This window comes from Papilio machaon, chromosome 13 (assembly GCF_912999745.1).
Source record: "Papilio machaon chromosome 13, ilPapMach1.1, whole genome shotgun sequence".
Classification (NCBI taxonomy): Eukaryota; Metazoa; Arthropoda; class Insecta; order Lepidoptera; family Papilionidae; genus Papilio; species Papilio machaon.
In genome coordinates this window covers 675984-701419 of record NC_059998.1, presented here as the reverse complement: position 1 = coordinate 701419, position 25436 = coordinate 675984, and the positions used below count along the sequence as shown (strand labels likewise).

The window sequence follows — 25436 nt, the reverse complement described above, 5'->3', positions numbered from 1 at the left end:
GTAAGAGCGCTAGATTTGCGCATATAAATCTAATGAATTAAATAAAAAAAACTCCTAAATTCAGTTAATCGTCTACAACCAATAAAAAACATTTCTCTTTCAGTTTTAATATGTAAAAGTCTTTTGTATATGTTTAAAAAGATGTTGTTGATAAATGTAGGAATTAGGTTTGCATTGGCAGTTTTATGCCTTTTTTATTTAAAAAAGGCAAAATGTTTAAGGTTGTGCTGCCATATCTAACTATAGTAATAATATTTCACATGTATTCTCTAACTTTGAAGTTTAAAGTCTGGAAATATATGTGCATAGTTATGCACCATAGATAAAAATTACGCATGCAAATAGGCTAGACACAAATAAATTATGCATGAACTTTTATACGATTTTATGCATGTTACAGTAATGTAGGTGTAAAAATTTATGCTTTTTATTGCTTATACATTTTTTAAAATACCCAAAAGTGTTCCGGTTAAACTGTAATTGTGTATTTTTTTAAACTAAATACATATTTGCATTTTAAGATTATTTGGATAATATGTTACTAGTTTTTAGACGGATCGCCTTGTTAACTTTGTTAGCTATCAATCTGACCATAAACATGAAAGTGGGGCTTGCTGGCGGTATTCAATTTTTTAAGCGATAATCGTTTAAACGTCTTGAACGATACAGGTAGGAAAATATAACTTTAGTATATATTCTACACTATAAAATGTTAAGGGTACATTGTGTGTAATTCGCAGTTGTTTCTTTTAATTTGATTAAAGCAATGCTCGCATACTAATAGTTTATTTTTACTAAGGAAAGGTAAAGTTCGTTACGAGGGTAAGGCAATTTTCTTGTAACTGGAATACCGCGAACGAAGGCGACTGTACATTTATATTAAACCGTTTTTCATTCACATGAAAGTTGCAATTTGAGAAATATAATTCTAGTATTGAAAAAAATCAGATAAATTGACGACTGGTAATACCGCCTCTTTTGTGACGAATAAAATACTGATCATTTTATCTTTTCCCAGCGTCTTTAAGGGATTTTGTTCAAATTTATAAGGTATGTAGATTGAATTCGAATAAAATAAACCACTGTTTTTTGATAGTCGTTAAGGATTTCAAGTGAGTTAAGTCGGTATTTTACTTTGTGTAAGAACTTGTAATAGTAACATTATATAGTTGATTTGAATCTCATTAAGTTCAAATAAGCCGAACAAAACAAAATGCAAGCTTTGCAATGACTTGCTTCAAATCATATTTATATTTTGATATTATTCAATCATTATGAGAATTCCTGTGAGGCAGCTCTATCCTTCTCCTAACTGGATATACTTTATATTAAAGTTATTTATTTATAGGTTAAGGTCGCCTTTTAAAAGCACGTCCAAGTAATAGGGCAGCGAATAATTAAAATTAATTTGTCAACGTATCTCTTATCGTTAAGTACAATGTTACCAAGATATTATATTAATTGGCAATATTTTTCTATCGTATAACTAATTATAAACTAGTTTTTAGATTATGAAAAATGCAGAAAGATGACGTTATTGTATAATTCAAATAAAATTGTTATTCATAACCTAACCATAAAGCATAGAAGAAAAGTTTTATTCTCTGTCACAATTCAATAGACAAAAATCTGATGGTTCGTATAAAGAGTTAAAGATTGTCTTTGATAAAATGATTTCGTCTCTCTGCATTTGTTGATCAGCATAATAATGTGTAAACGTATTAAAAGACATGTTATTGTAGTCAACACTGAATGCTTTAGTTGTACTTGTTCAATAAATGTATTACTATAGCAAAATGTGATTACGATTCCATTAATGTAATAAATAATCCTATTTAATTATTATCTATACAGATATGTATCAATATTATCTTTTGTTTTCTATTATTTTTCGCGCCAAATATCATTTTGTCAGTGTCAAAATTTTGACAGCTGCGCACAAAATCCAGATTATATACAACAATTTTAACATTCAATTGCATTTGAAATCTTATTTAGAATTTTCGTTTCCTGTAAATTATTTAAAAAAAAGCAACGATGTTTTCGTTATAGCCAATCAAATAATTAACTGGGTAATAATTTTTTAAATTTTAAGGTTGTATTTCTGAAAAATTATGTGCAATAAAAATATATTTCTATAATATTTAGCTTTATGTTACCTTAAATTAAGTTTTTGTTAAATGTTAATTATCCTAACAAAATTTCGAGGATTCCAAATTTGATAATTATTTGTACTTTTTTTTAATACATTGAATTGTAATTGTACACAGCTGATGTGATGTTGGAAATCATTCCCATTAAAATACATTTTACACGAGTTTTGTCTTTTATTTACTTCAACAGGTTGTGCTGTAGTTATAAAAACAAATAAAGATATACGAAATAAACTTTCAATTAACTAAAATGAACAGAATTTTGATTAATAACAAATGATAAAATTACCCTAATAACTGCAAGCTTCATGTTAGGATCTAAATGACGAAACTAAGGCGTAGAGTTGGAATCACAATCCTGAAATCAGAGAAAGCATTAGTTAAAAAAGATCTAAATTACTGTATAACCAACATAAATAAATAAAAAGTGATGCAGCTCTAAATAGCAACATTAAAATTAGTTATAAACGATGATGTACCTACATATAAAAAAACTTGAGTTTTTTATTTAGAAAAATCTAACTAACATCTAAGTGCTGCAAGGCCTCTTCAAGAGATAGCAAGCCCGGGTCATCTGGAGAGAACACGCGGCATTCTTCTTCGAAAAACCTCTCCATCTTAAGACGTAACTCCTCGGCGTGCAGGCGCCGTTCTGAACTCCTCACCTCCTCTGACAACTCGGTGGATGATTTGAAACTACATTTTATTTTAGTTATTACTAAGCAGTTTATTTTAGAAAATAAAAATATCGTGCTTATAAGAAAGCTGTGGACAAGTTAGTTACCTATCTACCGAAGCAAGGTAATCCGGTGGAAAGGAATCGAGAACTGCTTTCATCTGGATCCACGGGTCACTAAAACTTCTGTTCTTGTACTGGTAATTATTTTATGTTATGTTAATATGGCAAAATTACACTGCACGCACATACTAAGATGTTCTCTTGTAAGTCATTGGGCACATACAAGCTATATTGCTCTCGTGAAATTAAAAAATTATTATTTTTATTTATTTATTTTCAATAAACTTTTCTACGATTATATATTATTATTTTTTTATTTACTTACTCTACGGTATCTTTCGTAATCGATCTCGGAGTCGGTCATAGCCCGGGATAGAGCGAGACTAGAGTCTGTACTGAGAGTCTTCGCGTCGTAGTTTTCGAGACCGGCGGAAACCAGACTGTCACTGGTCTCCGGAGAGTCTTCTCGCTCCGTCCAGACGTAAGGAGCCACGGTGAGATCGTCAGGTAAGTCCAGCTCGTTGACCATCTCCGAACGGCTCTTTGGGATTGAAGACAGGAATGTTTCGAACATTTTTCTCTACTTTTCGATGTTCGATTTTTCTGGAAATTTAAATTACGGTAAGACAATACACGTGGCTTAGAAAAAAATGTATTTTTATTAAATAAACTGATGAATGAATTCGTTTACCTTTTAAATCCCGTTGCACCGTGGTAAAGGTCACGTACCCACTACAAATAAAGTGTATCGCCGCCGAATCAGTGAGACGAGTTCCAAGTGCCTGCTATTTGGTCGATAGACTACGTGTTCGATGACACGCAAACACGTAACACAGGCTAGACAAATTGATCTGTTTTGGCCATTTCAGATACCACACCTTTTTTAATTTATTAGCTTCAGTGACGGGGGGGGGGGGGTAATACAAATCTAGAAGTACATATTTTACTCTTTATTCATTATAGATTAAACATAATAGTATATAAATATCTACATGAGCCCACATAAAACTATAATCTATTTAGTGGCTTTGGCTGTGCATTACTATGGCATTATGCCTTCATATGTAATTGCGCTATTTTTATTATTTTTTTGTAGAAAACAAAACACTCTCTACCTATATTTATCATAAATGGCACAGAATGTCCTAATAATTTAATAACATTTAAGTCATAGATACGAAAAACTGACTCGTCCGGACACACAGAACCAATATTCAAAAAACATAAGAGACTGGATAAATATGAGAGGACTATTTTACAATCCAATATCCAGATAACATCAGGCAAGTCTTAAGTGATTTTACATTTATCTGGTACTATCTACTTCAAAATTCGGTTCACACTAGATACGGAGGTGTGATGTTCTCTTTTACACAGCACACGTCAACATGCTCCTGTGTGTACAGGATGTGAGAATTACAAGTAAACAAGGATGCAGCGAAAAGGATTTGGAGACACGTCGCCCACTCCGCGGATATACACGATTGACCTCAAGTAACCAGTGGGTAAATATCTTATGATGTCCTCGTGTAATCATTTCGATGTTCAAGTTGATGCGTGACATCAGATAATCGGATCTGTGCTGTTACACTTTTATTCACAAAAATAACTTCATGTATTTTCTTAGTAAAGAGTAAAGAATAAAGTGAAAACATGGATTTACTCAAATACAAGGCTTGTTTGACAGAGTTTTGATCCTTTCTCATTTAGTATATGTAAACCAAGATTCTATCGTTGGTCGAAGATCTCAGATTAGATTTAAGATGCTACGGTATTTTCTGGATATTTCAATTTAGTTCATAGTCAAGCCGTTACCGGTAAATGTCAACCTGGATGTGTTGAACGTCAAAACTTTAATACAATTTTCTAATCAAGCTAGATTACCGGAAATCTACTTTGCATTGGTTGGTATAAAGTAACAATATGCAGAACCTACGTTTTTTAAGTAAACAGTTGTTAAATTGATTACGTCAAATCTGTCACAACATGTTAATTATTTGACCAAACGAAATAACAACACCTTTAACACGTGAAGTGATGTCAAAATAAATCTTATCTTATTAATATTATAGATGCGAATGTTTAAGTGGATGGATGGATGTTTGTTTGAAGGTATCTCCGGAACAGCTCAACTAATCTTGATGAAATTTGAGACAAATGAAGAACACATAGGCTACTTATAGTTTTTTTTATTCCGCATACCGGTGTCACGAGCAAAAGCTAGTATAAGAATAAGTTTAGTACATTACAGAGAAGTAAAAAGTAAAGACGTGTGATAGTACACCTTATACCGAAAGACTAAAAGAATGACGTTGAAAAGTATGACGTAAATTATCTCAGATATAATGGCAAGATGCCCGAAATCAGACAACAGTATCGTTAGCAACGTCCGATGGACTGGACGTTTAACGGGTGTTCTCGAATATGTGTGCACTATACATAAGCACACTATCACTAATGTTTATTAGTTTCACATTAGTTCGGTGACTGTACTGTGCTTGTATACTCTTTGGTGCTGTGTATCCCGCGAACTGAATTGAAGTGTGGTTGTAAGATAGAGACAGAAATATTGTATTGTACTTCGAGGATAAAATAGCTGTCTTTCTCAGCTGTCAATTCCATAAATTTCCACAAAATCAGCTGATAGCAATTGTGTCGACAGCGGCGACTTGAGCTCGCTTGCTGACATCACTGGTCGCTACCGCTGGCGCTAGTAGCTTGCGCGTTCGCTTTCCACCGCTTTTTGCGTCAGTCATGCTCCGGTAGCGCACGCAGATGGATGTCGCGAGCACGAACGGTCCGTCGCTGCGGCTTCGCGGCGGCGTCAACAATCACAGTGACAGTAAAAAATATGAGTTGAATCTGTGCACAAGTGTAATGTCGGCGGAGACCAAGCGTCTCCTGCCGCCCACCACGGAGACTATCATGACGAAGCCGTTCCCTATAAGAGGTAAATTAAATAAATATTTCAGTGTCTACTAAAAATACGCCGTCGCGCCGGCACCCGGCACAGACCGAACGCTTCCTATCCCTATCCCATCCCGCCGCGCGTTATTGTTGCACATTATTATTTCCCCTCACACGTGTGCAATGACATTTGATGACTCAAGAAATAGTAGCTGTTATCACTCCAATAAGATTTTTTCTGCAACATAATTAAAAACTTGACTATTTACCAACCTTTGGTTTGTGGTCAAGCATAGATTATAATATTTTTGACGATTTTACTTTTAGGAAATAGATTCTGTGTTCTTTAAACACTTTTAAGTACTTCAAGCATATAAAAGCATATATAAAGTGTAACGTAATATTTATCTGTTTATAAGTGAAAGATATAGTAAAAAATAAACTCATTAGCACGCAGCTTAATTGCATTCGAAATTACTAAAAAAAAAATCTGAATCAAACCCAGAAACATTTATACAACGACAATCGACAATATATATTGTCTATGTTACTATCGTATTACATTTAATTTGAACTGAGAACTATTTTGTTTATTTTGGTCTTTATTTATTTTTGTTTATTCCTCCAAATGTGTGGCCAGGATAAAAGGGTTGTTAGTTAAACAACAATCTTCTGAACGTGTGAAAGTAAATATGTACGAAGAAAAGAGTTAAGTAAATAGTTTCAATTATAATTATTAAATTAAAAAGCAAGTCTACATGATGTTGCACGTAAGTTATTAAGGTAATTTTTTTTTATACTTGTTATATTTTTTTAATGTAACAATTTTAATTACTATCTCTGATTCTGATGATAACTCTAGCCGTGAAGTTTGTAAACCAACGATATACGTATGAAAGTCATATTTCCGAAATCAAATATATTTCTCATCAATTCGATGTGAATATATAATATAATTTACGCATTTATTAACGTCTTTGAATCAATGTCGTTTATTTGTTTACAAAGTTTATGTTTCAAATATACTGCGCCGTTGCTGGCTGATACTAAAGAACTGTATAATTAGCTTTGTCGTAGATACAATTTACTAAATGAAAGAATAAAGGAATAAAGAAATAAAACTTAGTATTCAATTAGTTTAAACGAATGCCCGCTTTCGTTGTCACTATGACCTTGACTTGGCGTCACTCGAACTGAAATTAATGTTTTTTTGTAATTTTTTTGTTCCATATATTGCTAAGAATTGAATTTCAGTTTAGACTGTACAATGTCTCGTGAAGAACTTACTATAGAAATGACCCTATGACGTAAGGTCTTAGACTGTACAAGTACGTAACTTTTACTTGTAGCTGTGAATTTCCACTGATGGAAACAACGACATAAACTCATTAATTAATTTTCAAAATGAGTGATAGGAATCAAATTGAGGGTAAGAAAAAAAAACAATTACCACACAGTATGAGTGTAGCCGATGATCTAGGCTAGTTCGGGGGGCAGGGGGGCAGCTACATTAAAATGGATTCTAAAAAGTATCTATTTTATATTTTTTAATTTTATAGGGGGAGGGCAACTGCCACTCCCTGCCACAGTATTATCAATGCACTACTTTTTATCTTAACATCGATAATCCATGTTGATAAATTCGGCGAGACTATGTTTATTGAATAAGGACTAATCCACATAGCCTACTGAACCTAAAGCACATTTAAAGCTACGATAATTGGTTTAGTTTTTGGCGCAGTTACATTTGTTATACGAAATTGTATTTAACTAGAGTCTCTGGGCTAGGCGCAAGGTGGAAGTAGTCACTATACCGCAGACTAAAGCCTAGACGTAAGATAATATCGTCATAGTTGACAATACTTTAACATCTTTTAATCTTATTTTTACAATTCATAAGATTGGGGCCTTCATGACTATTCGATTAGGAGACCAATAATAGGTCTGCAGACACAAAAAGTCTGCCTAACCTCCTTCGTAACGAAGCTTTGTTCAAGTATACCTGTTGGTTTATCTTAAAACTAGATTTTATTCATATGTATTACTGAGCATTATAATTCAAACATTTACGTACTACTTTGTTTTGATAACATATTGTAAGAATTGTTTATTGATTAGGAATCTTAATATTTGTATCTTTAAATTATAATATTGTAAATAACATTTCTTATCTTTATTTACAAACTGATTAGAGTTTGTATAGTAACGTTTTATGTAAGTTTTACTACGTCACGCTAGCACGTGTTCTCCTATCTCTAATAGTCTTCTCAATTCACATTAATCATTAATTTAACTATACGTGTTTCTGTACAATACCCCCTTCAACCTAACACTCGTACCATGATCGTATTCACATTTGATACCGATTACACATTAAAAAAATTTTATACGCATTACACAAATCAAGAAGAATAAAAATCCGTTCAGTACTTTTCACCTTGTTATTAAACGGATAAACCATGATTAATTAATAAAAAAAAAACTAATCTAAAAAAGCCAAGTATTAAAAATCTATGTGAACAATTACAGAATATAAAACACGTGTTGAAACGGTTTGCCCAACATTGACCCGGCTTGCGGGCGACGCTCTACATTCCTCTAGTCTGTGGTCTGTTCGGGTTGGATCGATTGTGCGAAAAGGAACGGATATTTTTATACACACTTTTTAATTTATTCGCATCGCAGCTGGCTGGTTGTTATGCTGATAAAAATAATGCTAGGGTTGCCACGTTATTATTATTTGTTCTAAGCGTCTACTTAGTAAGTAACAATTCATGTAAATTTTAACGAAATATAAAAATTAGAAAAAAAACATTAATTGCCACACAAAGAATATAAAACAAATAAATAAACACACAACTTATTCTTTTACTCTTACTTATTTTGACGATGAATTGGAAGTCTAAAACATAGTTAATGTCTTATACCTTAATTCCAACATTAAGCCAGAACTTTTGATTTAGATTTCTTTCATTTATAACTGACCTACGTCGTGCAGCAATCATGATAATGAGGTCTTATGGTAACTTAACGACTGATTGCGAACAAGTCGGAAACCGGTATATCGGCCACTTGTATACTATGGAATGGCATTCAATCATGTATGCGTTTCACTTCATCTGGTTCGCGAACATTACGATCATTTTCCTAAAAGATAACTGATGGAGTCTGTAGTAAAATCTATTCCAGTCTTTACACAGTTGATATAAACTTTTCAATACAGCTAATTTGGTTAAAACAATTCAAACTAAATAGTATAATTAAAATTTTAAATAAGGAAATGGTTTCAATCCACAATTATTTGATTGTTCGTTATTAGATAAGTCACTTAAAGTGCAATGAAGTGAACAAAGCTTTTAAATTGCATACGCATGAATTGAGTAACGATTACCAGTAGAACCAAAAATCATTATGTAAGTTTTGACAGTAAGTGTTGAAACAAATATGAGTACCGTCTGGTCCTAGTTCTGCCATATTGCAAGCATTACTCTGAAGGTTCATTTAGACTTAAGACGGAAACGTACGTACAGTTCGAAATGTAATGACGTCAGTAGCTGTATAGCGCTCTGATATATTCCCATACGTTTGTCTCGCTCGTTGTTCGTACGATTCACACTTATGTCTAAATGACCCTTAAGAATTCAACACTTAATTGGCAATGGGTCGATATCAATAGGATATAGAATGGAAAGAACGTACAGGTCGCAGCGTAGACAACCCTGTGAGCCACGAGCGAAGCGCGTGCGACGCGTCGTCGGAGCCGGCAGAGCGACGCGGAGATAACCGCACGCCGATGCGCTTTACTGGACATCTGTCATGTCATTATTGATGTTTTACATACATTTGCTACAAGTTTAACAGTATATAATATTAGTGATAAATTAATTAAAAACGACTACATTCACGTAAAGTTACTCCGGTGTTGGCATCGATGGGCAAAACCTGTAGGTGGTCCTTCATTAGGGTGAATGATTGGGTTCCCGCATCACGTCTTGAGCTTTAGTATAATACTACAATACATAATTTAAAGTATCATTCCATGACTAACAACTCTTTATTGTCGATGGTTTCCGGTATTGAACCCGATGAACAAGATACCTGAACCTCGTATGACTTTTAAGACAGTTTGTTAGCTGCATAAAGTTTACAGATAAACCTTCACTAGTCAAAGAGGTACTTCTAAAAAGAAGAAACCTCCGCAAGATGACCCGCGATGTTTAGCTTTCAAAAGTCGGATCTAATATTTTTGTGATGACCCAAGCGCGACAGATAATGTTACGCTAGTTAAAATAAAAATTGTGTAGCCTTTTTAAAAGAGAAACATGCATCATGTTTCAAGGTCTTGTAACACTAATTTATCCTTTTGTAACCTTTGCGCTATCTGGTAACACTGGCCGTCGATTCAGTAGCACTAACACTAGCGGTATTGTTTGAAATACGAGATACGTAGGAGTTTATCTAATATGTCGCTTAAAGTATCAAATAAATAACTCTACCAGGAATAAAACAATACAGATATGCTTGAATGACATCACGCGAACGCATTACTGAATTTTATCTTCTTAATTTATAACATTGAAGTTGTCAACGCCATAAAAAGATAAAAAAAATATTGTAACTTTCTCAAAATAATTATATGTCAATGAAGAACGTCATTTTGAGAAAGTCCACTGATAAGGCTTAATAAGACATTGTGCGTGCCGATGACCTAATTTTAGTGTACTTCCTCTTCCAATCCTTTCTGTAATTTAGGACGGAGGAATGGACGCATAGGAAGGGAACTTATTCGATTAAAGGTAGGCAACGCATTTGCAATTGCAGATGTCTATGGGCAGCGGTCACTTCACTATTTCGATGCATTTAAGCGGCCGCATACTTGTTTGCCACCTAATCAAAAAAAAAGATTCTGAAGACAGAATTTTATTTCGTTGTAAGTACTCTGGACCATTTTAAAAACAATTCAAACATGTTTTTACACTTGGTTCCGATCTAAGCCCATAGACAAACTGCATACTACGCTAAAACTCATAAATTCCATGATATTTCTGATAAAAAAACAAACATTGATAAAGCGTTATTAGTTAATCCTTGTCATTGTTTTATACAATAACGTTTTTTAACTTCGGACATGGCCTTTATAGAGTTAAAGTGATACTGTGTACGCGGCGTCTAAGAAACCGGTTGTAACCGATGAAATCGTCTGGCTGCGAAACCTTGCGAATGTGTCGGGGATATGTAACATGTTCGGTACACGTGCCCTTGATATTGTGTACATTAGGTGAGGAAAAAATCTAACAGTAATAGAGCTATCCAGCGGAAGCCGGGGAAGTACATAAAAAAAATCGAGTATAGTTACTTCGTAGCAGTTAGTTATATGCCTACGTTATAGAATGTACTGTCGATAAATTTTAGTGGATAATATAAAAACTCCAAAAAAATTATTCTCAATTCACGTCAAAAAACACGTAAATAAGAATGAACTATGTCTCAAGGTCATAAAGATAAGGCATTCTTTCACACATTCAATTAAAAAAAAAACTGTCGTAGGTATTTAATTCACAAATACTGAGTCAGAGCTGTAACTAGTTCAAACCACTTGATATTTATGAAAAACAATAAATTACAACTAATAGATGAGATTAGATTAGTCATCAAATTTCCTAATAGTACCTCAACTTTTGAAATTCTCTAATGAATTGGCAGAAAATTGTATTGCTTTTGCCTTTGTATTACTAAAGTTACGATTGAAAGATCACATTTTGTCTAGCACGAACAAAGACAATCAAAGAAAAATAACCATCTTAAAAGTAATGTTCTCATAAACGACACTTATTGTCAACATAATATTATTATTTTTATGACATCTGGAAAATAACTCAGGTAATCACGTGAAGGTCATCAAAGGTAGCAATATAAACGTACAAATACATATTAAAATATGATACAGAATATGTAAGTAATCCGCTTCATAAGTGGCCGATGCATGTTGAACACGTGATTTTACGACGCGCAAATTAACCTGTGATATACATAAATAATATGCGCATTACTCGAGACAATTTTATTATGGGTTATATATTAACGTATGTGTCACCACTGAGTTTAAATTCAGCCATTATAGATATCGATTAAAATTATAATTAATACAAAAATAATGATTCATACAACGAGAGTATGTAAATAAGTTACATGCAATTCATTAATTAGGTTAATGAATCAAATTACTTAAATGACAAATACTGTTATGGACGTGCTTTATGTTAATAAAGAAGGATCGTATGAATCATAAATATCTGGCATTGGAAACTTTTTTTAATCTATAATTCGAAATTTAAACTAATGGTGGAACATGTATGTATGTCATAACTTCTAAATTATGTAACCTATTTTATTTATTTTTTTTTTATAAGAGAAGGGGGCAAACGAGCAGCGGGAACACCAAGGTGTTCATCGACGCCCATGGACATCTGCGATACCAGAGGAATTGCAAATGCGTTGCCGGCCTTTGAGATGGTGATACGCTCGCTTCTTGAAGGACCCTAAGTCGTAGTGGTTTGGAAATACCGCCGAGGACAGACCATTCCACAACGCGGCCGTGCGCGGCAAGAAATTTCGCGAGAACCGCACTGTTGTGGAATGCCAGCCGTCCAGATGGTATGGATGGTACCTGGCGGTCTGTCGGGTCGTCCGATGACGAAACTCGGCGGCAGGAATCGTTCCAAACAGTTCTTCGGAACACTCCCCGTGGTACAAACGATAAAAGATGCATTTATTCATAATTAAGAATAAAATTCAACAGTTAAAATATTAACAAATCTCCAACAATCTAAATTGGTTGCAAACCTTTCTCCGGTATCGGAACGTATTTTGAAAGCATAAACAAGGCCTGCTCTATTTCGATAAGCTATAAATAGTGGGCAACACTTGACATGTGCGTGACGATAAGTAACCACTCACTAGCGCCACGCGAATCTAATACAGACCACTACAATGTTTGTTGTAGCAGTTGATTGACCGCTCTAATATAATATAGAGGAAGCTATGAACTTGCTAGCTATTCCGAAAATTTGTTTCTAAAAAACTCTTTATTTAAACCAGTGATCCTCAAGTCCACGAAATACCTGGCGGGAGTGTACGTTAGCGAGAAATAAAGTTGAAAGTATCCGAGGAAAAGTAAAATTTTCCTCCAAAAAATAGTAATATTTTGAAAGGGAACGAGAAAAAAAACTATGGGCATCGTTGATTTAAACTTTTGACATTTTCAACATATTCTCATTGTTGCTACGCCAGTCGGATTTTGCTAGTAAATAAATCAAATTGACCTTCTCAATCCGCCGACAATAAATCACTAAATAGAAGTCATCGTGTCACTGCCTGCCAGCAGTGCTAAGTGAATTAAGATAACTGCACGCAGAACAGACTTCACTAAACAAACACCTGAGATTTTTTTAAAGTTATTTAAGGAGTCTTTATGAAAAAGGTGCATTAAATCTTATCATTCAAATTATCGTTGTCTAACTGGCACTCGTTTAAGGATATTTATCAATCACTAAGGGACTTTAAGAAGAAAGAATTAAAGATTTAGTGACAGATATGTGATATGTATATCATAAAAACCCAACAATGATTCATCACGTCCTATAGTAAGCATTTTTTACCTTGTAATAATCGTTTGCAATAATCGTCATACTTCAAGTCAGTCTGTAGGTCAAACTGCAGTCCTGTAACGTGCCCCGTGAATCATGTGATAACAATTAACCAATAGTTCTCTTTAACTGTTTATTTATGGCACATTAAGAGATCGTGCAATGATTCATTTAACCCACGGTAACTGATTAAATTAAATTCCCGTCATTATTGCTAAAGCTTACAGCAATACTAGTGCCAGTTTAAACATATCTCGTTTCTTTGCAATTGCGTCTAAATGCACTTGATATAAGATCGCAATAATCACTAAGTAGAACATCCTTATTCGAATGTAATGACTCAATCTGTACCATAGTTTCGCTAATCACATGTTTTTCGAATATACTATTCACATATACATGAGTATAACCCAGCCCGTGTCGTCTTACAAGCTTACAAAATGGCCTTATTATTCATTAGTCCACAATCAAGTTTGATCGTTTGCACGATTTGATGTTTGACGCACATGATTGCACGTTTATTGTACGCATTAGAGACAACTGTAGAATACAACAAAACAAATCTCTGGTGCCAAGCTTCGGCCTTTTGCGGGCATCAATTGGAATGATCAGGCGATGAATGAGAGGCGGGAGGCGTGCGTAGTACGTCATCTCGTATGTCATTATTGGGCGGAGTTCCCGGGCTGTTGCTGAATGCAAAACACAGAAACATATTTTTCCAACATGTTTCTGTGTTTTGCGGGATACATTTTTGTTATTGATAGCAATGTTTTATATAAATATTGTTAAAGTTACTTGCTCTAGTATGCTAAATTTCTAAAGCTAAAAAAAAGGAAGTGACCTTATAAGAAAAGGGTGGGAAGGGAATGTGGACTAAAATTAGGTCTTCGGCATAGGTACACACTTGTAAAACGAAATGCGGAATTACTACCATACTAATATCTTAGTCACCAATTTATAAATAGCTATAAGTAAATTGTTTGTAAATATTCTAAATTTGAGGATTTTATTTAATTTCTATCCATACTGATAAACTAACGTTCACGCAAATAAAACGAAAACGTGTTCCTGTGATTATGGTCACATCATGTTCTCCTTATCATGCAAATTATAAAGGTTATCTATCACATGTACAAACAGTGGTGTACTGTTTGAACGTCACATGAATATTTTTAAATTCTATTGCAACTTGCGAGTTAATGTATTTGGAAAAGTTGTTTATATGCATCAATGATATAAATTATTAAGAGAAACATCCATTGTACAATCAAACAGCATTTAAAAATGAAATCCGCTATACAAATTGTAAACCCAGAACAGAAGAAAAAAACAGAAATAAATTAAGATACAGCTTGTATTTTATTGTATCATAAAAATAAAATAGTATACTATTTTGTAAAATTTAAAACAGTATGTAACTTCCGGGCCTGTTAAGGACTTCAGTTTGTTCTAAATATTACTAAGAAATTTATTATAGTGAGTCGGCAGAAAGGGTTCTCAAATGTTTATTATTTTTAATAGATAGTTAATGCGCGTATCCGAATGTGTTGTCTATGCCTTGTAACTGTCAATGTCAATATTGATTTGATAAATGATAGTGACACGAATGACAGTCGCGAATTTCTCTTTGCTGGATAAAGTTGTGGAAATTACAGTAGAAGTAAAATTCCATAATTTAACTTATTAAAACCGTGCAAACTTTACAAAAGTTGTGATAAAAGTCATAGTTTACGATGGAATCGGAAGATACTAGAGCGGAGGGCTGGAAATATTTAAATAAGCAGTTTTTCGGAGATGGTCAGTATGATTTCTATGTTCTAATATTCCGTAGGAGAAAGGCGATTTTATGTCCAATTAAATACGTACAAGGACGAGTTATAATTTATTCGTTCTATATAATCTTCATTTCCAATGTCGTGTATTATTGTATGCAAATTTGATTTAAAACTCATTTGATTGCTAAATTCAGAGTATGAAGTTATTCTTTACTAAACTCGTATTTTAAACCAAATTAAGTTTATTCTATGCTTTTAAATTTGTACATTTGTTATATTATTGAAAAATAAAAATAAAATGTCCTAAAACAAAATTATCTTTTGCCCTATCAGATAAGATTATTGTCTAATTTATTGTACATCATTCATTACTTTATATCTAATGCTAATATAGCTTGAAGTTTTTATATTAAGACAGGTAATAAGTTAATGTGAATTTAATATGATTTTTTTAATATATCAAAAGATGGCAAACAAACAAATGGCCACCTGAATTTGCCAAAATAGCGAGGCAACCGTTGCCCATAGACATCTGCAAAAGCAGATGCATTGCATACCTTTAAACAATGGAGAAGAGGATGCACAGAAAGAGGATATTATTTGCCCTTCCTATGCCTCCCCTCTTTCGCCAAATCCAGTTCCCCTTCCCATCCTTTCCTTATAAGAAAGGGGGACCAAAATTAAACCAAAAACCATTGACAAACAACCTGTCAGGTTACAAAATTCATCATCATCAACTCACTATACGTCCCCACTGAGGGGCTAGGAGCCTACCCTAAGTTTGGGGTGACTAAGCCATATTCAACCACATTGACCCAGCACGGATTGGTTGACGGATTGTGTGAAAAAGGAAATATGCGTAAGAAGGGGGTAAATTCAGATATGACGCCTGATATAGATGAATGGACGATTAGTACATACTGTGTCAACCCTCCATAGGGATAAGGGCAGGTTGATGTTGATGGCATTTTCATATGTAAAGGTTCATACTTGTTTTATTCATACATACATGTTTGTTATTGAAATCTATATGTAGATCTTTTTTTTCAGGTGAACGTGCAAACTACGTAAACATTCCCCATGTGATTGCGATGGTGGGTCTGCCCGCCCGAGGCAAGACATACATATCAAAGAAACTCTCACGGTACCTGAACTGGATAGGCATTAATACAAGGGGTGAGTTAATTTTTTTATAATCATAAGAAAAATGTAACATACACATTACTAGTAACAGAACCTTTGGAAAATATGTTAAAAGTTGTACTAACGAAATCTTATCAGCTAATCTAAAGTATACACTGTGCATTAACTTTAGTCTTATCTTTTTCTCTAACTATGAGTATCTACTGCCTAAACAACAAACATATTGCCTTCTCTCTCAATTTCTTGGCGAAAAACAGTGATAACATGATAATGCAATGGTGCAGATGTAACTACTGTTTCACAAATTCATATTAGTACCACGAAGTTCATATCAGTATGATAGCAACTAAAAATGGAAACAGGATAAGCAAAACATCTATTATAAGTGAAAGTCTTTGTCCAGTACCAACAGACAACCTCCATAAGCTAGCAACTCTTTTAGAGAGGAACTTCCAAAACTCAGAAAAATATCGCGGTCCCTTGGACTCTCGCCTAGCAAGGTATTACTGTATTTAATACATATTGTCCCTGTTTCTGAAACAAAGAATGAAATAGACAACAATATATGGTTCCGGGATTACATTCAAATAATATGTAATAATTTAATCTTATTGTATGAGTACACAAGATGGATTTGCACAAGCCACTGATCTGTAAGAATGTATAAATATTTTGGCACACAATTACAACTTCCTCTGGCGGCTATCCATTGCCAAATAAACATGCATCTATACATGTATTCATTAAACCCAGTATACATAACAAAGTACATATATGTATAAGTCCATCGCCATAATTCTCTTTCTTGACTACATTGTCAATTATTTCAAAGTTAGTATGAGGTTTTTGGTGTACTTTACGCCCGATAGCGCTGCACAAATTTTAATATATGCCGACTGTCGCAAATATTCTTACGAAGCCCCCTAATAGCAAAAATGTTAGTTTGTGTTAAGAAAATTAAGGTTCAACACATTCAAAACATTAGATGGCGCAGTGGTTAAGTGCTATACTTATGTCTACGGGACTTATTCTTACCGTGTTTCAATTTGTATTTCGATATATCAGGCCTAGTCACCCTTAACTTTAGGGTAGACTTTGGCCCCTCAGTTGGGATTACAATTGAATATATACAGTTTATTGTATTTAAGGAAACTAATATAGCATTGATCAACAAGGATTATAACCTATAAAACATAATTAGATTCAATGACACTCTAAAACCATTCTTATGTTCATCTGAATAAAGTCGTTAATCGTTTATAACACTGATAAGTGGCAAGTTTTAGTAAAATATGTATGTAGGAATTAATATGGAAATTTTTATCTATCAAAGTAAACCTATTGACATTTAGTGATAAAAAATGTACGCAGAAATAATATTGCGCGTATATTATGTATGTTTAGTATTAACAAGGTATACTTAATTGGTTGTAGCACTTGGATGTAGTGTGATTTATTACAACAGATATTTTATAGGTCAAAGATATTATGTCTTTGTGATAGGGTTAGTTAGTTTATAAAAACAAAGTAAAATTTCAAGTTTATAAGCACTAGGTTGAGATTTTTGCATCCCATAAACATAAAAAGCCATATAGAGATTGTTATGATAATCCATTCAAGTAATATTCGTGTGCCAATGTGTAATTTGCGTACACAACGAACGTGCGCGTGCGCACGTTTTTAATTTGTCATTGTCAGCTCGTACACGTCCACTGAGTGACTCGAAGCTGTCCTAAGTTCTGTTTTAAATTATAAAATATATTATTTGTAGTATTCAACTTGGGTGAATACCGGCGGCATGCGACTACCGCGTACACAAGTCACGAGTTCTTCCGCGCGGACAACAAGGAGGCGATGGCCATCCGACAGCAGTGCGCGCTGGACGCCCTGCACGATGTCTGCGAGTGGCTTGTTAAAGGTGGAGAGGTCGCTGTGAGTATAAACAATCTAAATATAAAGTATATTTATACAGTGAGAAAAACTGAATTTAGTCGAATCTGTGTAAAAACTGCAGTCTTTAGTTAGAATGCACAGATTTAATCACTAAATTTTGCACAAAAATGCTTGTTGTTAACTTAGGCGAGCCCTTAATGTAGATTTCTCATACTTAATCCATTGCAATCTATTAAATGCTCTAGTAAAAGTCAATAATCGGATGAAATCGATTTTGACGTTTTACATTTTGTCACTTGGCTTTATATCAATGCGTCTTTTTGTCTGTCAGGTGTTTGACGCAACCAATTCGACGATGGAGCGACGGCGGATGATCCGCGACATCGTAGTACATAAGATGGGCTTTAAGCTGTTCTTTGTGGAATCCATATGTGACGACCCGAGGATCATTGAACAGAATATTATGGTACGTACCAATTTACATTTATGGTGAGTTTCCACTGTCGTCACACATGGATTATTGACATCACTTTGAAAAAGACAGATACAGTTACATGTTTATGTCCTTTTGCAGGTGTTAAATAGTTGAAATTTCTATTATCTGTTGTGTAAACTATTTAAAATAGGTTTTAAACTGTAAATAAACTATTTTTACTGTATGAATATTATTGTCAGCTCTAGTTTATTATTATTCAAGTAGGGTAAATAGACATTTACTAAGCTAGTGTGTAACATCCTTTGACCTCATCAATACTTACCATCAGGTGTATTTGTGGTCAAGCACTAGTTTATTCTATAAAAAAACTCACATTAGTACCAATTGAGGGGCTCGGAGTCTCCCCAAGTTAGAAGTGACTAGGCCATAGTCAACCCGCTGGCTTGTGCAGTTTGGTTGACACAAGTATTACTAAATATATTTTTGTTAAATATTCCAGGAAGTAAAAGTAAGCAGTCCGGACTACACGAATATACAGAACATGGACAATGTGCTCAATGACTTTTTACTCCGGATAGAGCATTACAAGGAAAAATATGAGCCGCTCGATGAGACGCTGGAGGCGGAGTGCAGTTTTATGAAGATATATGACACGGGGGAGAAGGTGGTTGTACATAAACATGAGGGACATATACAAAGTCGCATTGTCTATTATCTGATGAATATACATATTGTGCCTAGAACTATATATTTGACAAGGGTGAGTTACTGTTATATATTTAGAGCTTTTTTATATATTACAAGGTGGCAAACGAGCAAGCGGCCGCATGAATTCGCCGAAATGGCGAAGCGACCGCTGCCCATAGACATTCGCAATTGCAGATGCGTTGCCTACTCTCAATCGACGGAGGGAGATGCACAAAAAGAGAAATTTAACCTTCCTGTGCATCTCCTCCTCCATAAAATTCACATCCCCTTCCCATCCTTTCCTTATAAGAAAAGGGGTGGGAAGGGAAAGAGGACTAAAATTAGGCCTCCGGCACCACACTCATCAGACTGTACTTGGAATTACTTCCACTTGACGCCTGTCTTCTGTGAGGTCGTGGTATTTCACTGAGCGAGGACAATCCGTACAACTGATGTTGTTGCTGACGTCTACCACTGTTAAATTGCTTTGAGTAATACTGATCTTTTTTTTAAATATATTTGCCTTTTGGAATATTCTATTTCTCTTGTTAAACACCAATAGCCTATTCTGGCTAATTGTGAGTTCAATTAATATCCATACTCTAACATATGGATTTTTCTCTAAGACTATTATTCTTATATATTATTATAACTATTTTCTCAAAGACTCATAATATTACTGTGTTCGGTGAAACGTCTATATTTGTCTTCTCAACTTTCACCTGATTTTTAAATCTCCTAATTAGATAAATATGTATATTCCAGCACGGAGAGAGCATGCACAATTTGGTGGGTCGTATCGGTGGAGACAGTGAGTTGTCAGCACGCGGGCGGCAGTACGCCAGCTCGTTGGCGACGTACATCGAGCAGCAGCAGATCCCTGGTCTGCGGGTCTGGACCTCGTGGATGCGTCGCGCCATACAAACTGTCAACGACGTACGAGCTCCTCAGGAGAGGTGGAAGGCGTTGAATGAAATTGATGCTGTGAGTACAATACTAATATATGGTCAAATTGACCATATGCTGACGGAAAAGTGCTAATGTTCGTAATTTAAGACACAGAAGTAGACACATTTTAACGGAGCACTATCACTGATTAGCCACATATTAGTTTTAACTAGATTACAACAGAGCTAAGGTTATAACACCCCACTTGCACTGATAACATATTCAGAAATAAATACTGGATATCTTTCTCTGGTAATTTCTTTAATCTAAATGTTTTCCAGTCAGTTTATATCGCACTATTAATGCATAAATTTCACAATCGTCTTCTTTCAGTTAAAAACTAGCTTTTACCCGCGACTCCGTCCGCGCGAAATAAAAAAAATGCACACAAGATAAAAAAGTTCCTATGTCCTAGTTCTAAGCTACCTCCCCATTAATTTTCAGCTAAATCAGTTCGACCGATCTTGAGTTATAAATAGTGTAACTAACACGACTTTCTTTTATATATATAGATGAATTCTTAAAATAAAAGCTGTCGTTCAGAATTTCATTCGCGGAGATTTAAAAAAAATTCGATGTAATTTCGTGTTAAGAATACATAGACACTTCTTCATTCATAATATTAAATTTGACTTGAATCAGGGTATATGCGAAGAGATGACATACGCAGAGATCCAGGAGAAATACCCATCGGACTTCAACGCGCGAGACGCCAACAAGTTCGCGTACCGCTACCCGCGCGGTGAGAGCTACGAGGACCTGGTGGCGCGCCTCGAGCCTGTCATCATGGAGCTGGAGCGTCAGGGCAACGTGCTCGTCGTCTCACACCAGGCTGTCATGAGGTGTCTGCTCGCCTACTTCCTGGATAAATCTGCCGGTATACTGTCTTTATAATAATGTGCAAATTTATCTGATTTTTTTTATATCATAAAGTGACAGAGCGTGCCACCTAAATTCGCCAAAATAGCGAAGTGACCGTTGCCCTTCAATCTACGGAGTAGAATATTCCCCTTTCATATGTATTCCCTCCGTTAAATCAACTCTTTTCTTAATACAAAAGGGTGGGAAGGGGAAAGAAAACTAAGTAGGCCTCCGGCACCACACTCATCAGACTGTACTTGGAATTACTTCTACTTGAAGTCTGTCTTCTGTGTGGTCGTGGTATTTCACTGAGCGAGGCCAATTCGTGCAACTAATGTTGTTACTGGCGTCTACCACTGTTAATAGTAATTAATATCTATACATATAAATATGAAACATTGATTTTTTATTGTTATTTATTAATTTATATGTATTTTTTGGTGTATATCAGAAGAGTTGCCGTATCTCCATGTACCGCTGCATACAGTGATCAAGTTGACGCCGGTAGCTTACGGCTGTCGAGAGGAACATGTTGCGTTGCCAGTCGCCGCTGTTGATACACACCGTCCCAAGCCCGCGGTAAGTACACGTATACGCACACGCATACACGAAACATACCTAACATTATCAACAACAAATTTTAACAAATCACTTATATTCGTCATAGAAACTCATACTACAGTACAAATAAATTAATTCCGTGTCAATAAAACTACAGTAAAACCTACCTTTAGTTTGCTAACTTTACCTAATAATTACATTAAATACACTGATCTCTATAAATTGATAGGCGAGGAAATTACAATTTATGTTTGGTTCAGATTTAAACGCGCCTGTTATTTACGTAACGTATATTAGTTCGAAATGTAATGCGTCAAAATGTCGAAAATCAAATAGGCACAAAATATTACGTCTTATAGCCATTCCATTTATAGAGGTTATTAGTTTCATAATATAATCATTACTAAATGAAAACGATGTTCCTAACAGGATAAAGAAGAAGATGCCGCAACTGACAAAACGTACGCACTTTGTACTTACTGAATACAACTGCTGGCAACATTATTATAAAAAAAACAATGTAAAATAAAAACTTTAAAAATATGGACACAAATATTATAGGTACTTGTTTTTATAAAACATAGTAATACAATTTCCTTAAATAAATTTAAGATCCAAATTCTAGTTAAATTGAAAATTAATCTTAATAATATTTTTTTCATGTTTGGATATACTAACAGTCATTTCTTTATACTTTAAGAAATAAAATGTCATTCATACCATAAATAACTCGTCTATTTTTTTTTTGAGGTTAACACTGTATAAAGTTGCCAGCAGCAAAAAAAATTTATCGTAAAAAAAACATAAAAATATTTTTGTAGCCAAATGAACTCTTCTCTGGTGTTCTGAAAAGTTAAGTTCTTATTTCTTAATGGTTTTTGGAATCTAGTTTTATTGGGTGTTGGTTTGATTCTTCCATACATAATATTTATTACTATTATGGTATGCTATCATGGGATATATGTTTATAATTAATATTAGGGTATTTGGAATAATTATAACGTGGGTTTCCACTGGCGAACATGTGCAAAAACATTTTAACCCTCTATTAAACATATTTTCTCTCTCTTTCATTCTCTATGAAAAAAATAGAGATAGCAAGATGTGTTTGAGCAGTAGAAATTTACGTTAAGACATGGATATACTACAAGTACTAACTAAAAGACTAAGTTTTTTTTTATTGAAACATCATAGTTTTTATAAGAAGCTCATTTATTTTTGGAATATAAAGAATTATTGAAAAACACTTTAGAAAATGTTGTTTAGCTTGCGGTGATATTTGTTTTTAAAAAAGTTTCAAATCTGTAGTATATAAATGGCTATGTACTTTCGGGTTTTGGTGCGGGATTATTTCGTAAATACCCTATGTTTTTAGTGTTCGGGGAAATTTTTTATGTATTTATTCATATACAAAACACTACTATATGTTTGTACTGTTGATTTACAAATTATATGTTACATTTTATTATTATTATTTCTATAACTTTGACGTTTTAACTCGCATTTTCTACATTATTATATTATTTTTTCCACACAGGTGATCCCAGCACCGCGCATCAAGCCGCCAACTCCGCTCGTCAATGGCGACACAAACGGAGAACAAAGCATCAAAACTCCATCCCATTAACAAACATCGTAGCTATTTAACAAATTGAAACTATTATATTCAAGTTTAAATAATACACGTCCTGAGGTTGACAAAGATTAAAGAAAGCAGTGCATAATCTATGACATCGCAACAAAGATTAAAAAAGCAATGCATAATCTGTGACATGTCGTGTGCGGAATGGCGGTGAACTTGAGACTGATGTTAGTGAGTTTAGACATCTAAGTCATGTTATCGTGTATTTAAAATGAAAAATGTGTAAAAAATATGAAATCAAATTTCATCTACATTTTTAGTCCCCTTTAGTATCTAAGCAGCGCCGAGTTGCAGTGACGTTCTGTTTTTCGTTCAGAAACCTACATCCATAAACAAATGAGATCAATTGTTTTTCTAAATAATTTATATGAAATTGTAAAAAACAATAATGTTTTAACAACTAGAATTTTTTATTACTCTATTAAAAAAATCACAGTTACAGCCCTTAAATACATGTGACAATATAAAAGTGAATTGTACAAATTGTATTTTTTTAATTCCTTAACATTTTCTGTACTTGTATGTACATTGCTTTGTTTTTTAAAGTTTTATAATACAGTGTATTTTTATCTACAGCTTTTACTAAAAATATTATTTTTTAAAATACTTGACAATTGAATTTTCAGACATTGTGAACTCGGCGCATATATATATATTTAGGGTGTCTCGTTTCTATATTTACGTACGACCATTATAAATATTAATGTATTTAACTACTTATATAAGTTTTTACAAAATGGCTACATATAAAATATTATAATTGTTAATATTATTTTTAAATATAAGTGTATTATAAACGGGCTTGATGTGTTTTATTTGAAACTAAAATATTTACTCTTGCCTTTTCAAAAAAGAATGTGTAAATGACGTCATGTGACGTATTATGACGTCATAGCAAAAATACGTTTGAGCGATTGCTCGGGTTAAGCACTTGTCTTGCAATCTGCAGGTCCTGGGTTCGAATCCCGCCATGTACCACTATGTTTTTCGATTTACATGTGAAGGAAAACATCGTCGTGCTGCACATATCTGAGAAGAAATTCAATAATATGTGTGAAGTCAACCCGCACTGGGCCAGTGTTGACTATGTCCTAGTCACCTCTAACTTGGGGTAGGCTCTGAGCCCCTCGGTGGGGATGTATAGTGAGCTGATAATGAATGATATATTTTCGTTGAAATATCCGTTTCTAGTATTTCTTAAAACATCCTTTGTCTGTAAGACTAATGAAAAATTAAGGTCATTGACTTGTCCAATCTTATTCGAAACATTCACGTATTAAGCAGATCAGCAGACATCTATAAAATGTTTAATTTTATTATTAAAAATATTCACATAGAAAAACAGAAGTGGTTTCGTTAAGTGACATCTAGTACTAGTGTGTGAAACTAAGTGCCAAGCGTCCTAGATTCTCAATTTACACACCTAAAACCAACTATAGTTGAATTTGGAAAAATATAACTTATTAAAATACTTAAATCAATAACATAATTAATAATACGAAAATTAAAAAGATTGTTAATCATAACGATAGCGAAAATCAAGAACTCTTGATGTCCCATTTGGTTCCTTAGGTACTATTCAGACTGCACTAGCGGGTGCGGTGGCGGGCGCGGGCGCTCGGGTCTTGGCGTCTGCGTATTCACAGTGGCGATCGAGCTAGGAGTGTCATTGCACATGTGATAGGTCGTTCTCAAACTTTGCTACGTATTTAGAAGACATGGATGAAGATTTGTTTTTATTAATGGAAAATTCATACTTGAAATGGAAATTTCAATATAGAAGTTTGCCACACACGATTTAAATAAAGGAAGAGAAAATTTTGGAGAATTTTATGTATTATACGCTGATTTATTACTATTAAATGTTGCAGATGTTTGCTTTGCCAAATAGCAGTGCGATGTTGTACTGCAGTTATAAATTCTTCAGTATTGATATCCATGACGATTGACGACGCTTCGGCGGGTGAATCAAAATGGTTTAGAACCACACGCGTAGTCGCCTAACAGACGCTATATCACTGTGAACGATACGGGCGGACTGAGCC

The 25436-nt window shown here is 34.2% G+C and overlaps 2 protein-coding genes across 5 annotated transcripts; one reads left to right on the top strand and one right to left on the bottom strand.

Moving 5' to 3' along the window:
- Positions 1-2484: 2484 nt before the first annotated feature.
- Positions 2485-4723, bottom strand: LOC106719322. Its single transcript, XM_045680666.1, has 5 exons — positions 4556-4723; positions 3218-3495; positions 2938-3026; positions 2681-2849; positions 2485-2511 (listed from the first exon to the last, which is right to left on the bottom strand). The coding sequence occupies exons 2-5, from the start codon at positions 3464-3466 to the stop codon at positions 2485-2487; spliced, it is 534 nt and encodes a 177-aa protein (XP_045536622.1). The 5' UTR covers positions 3467-3495; positions 4556-4723.
- A 536-nt stretch (positions 4724-5259) lies between these two features.
- Positions 5260-23760, top strand: LOC106719330 (6-phosphofructo-2-kinase/fructose-2,6-bisphosphatase). Of its 4 annotated transcripts, none has more exons than XM_014513656.2 (10): positions 5260-5842; positions 16271-16396; positions 18135-18295; positions 18588-18722; positions 19192-19452; positions 20145-20363; positions 20970-21204; positions 21640-21767; positions 22179-22214; positions 23287-23760. In XM_014513656.2, exons 1-10 carry the CDS (start codon positions 5668-5670, stop codon positions 23374-23376), a joined length of 1566 nt encoding a protein of 521 aa, XP_014369142.1. In that variant the 5' UTR covers positions 5260-5667; the 3' UTR covers positions 23377-23760. The 4 variants fall into 4 exon arrangements, with proteins under 4 accessions (XP_014369142.1, XP_014369140.1, XP_014369139.1 ...); XM_014513654.2 differs by having other exon boundaries at positions 22179-22210; positions 23287-23365; XM_014513653.2 differs by lacking the exon at positions 22179-22214 and having other exon boundaries at positions 5261-5842; positions 23287-23757.
- The last annotated feature ends 1676 nt before the right edge of the window (positions 23761-25436 follow it).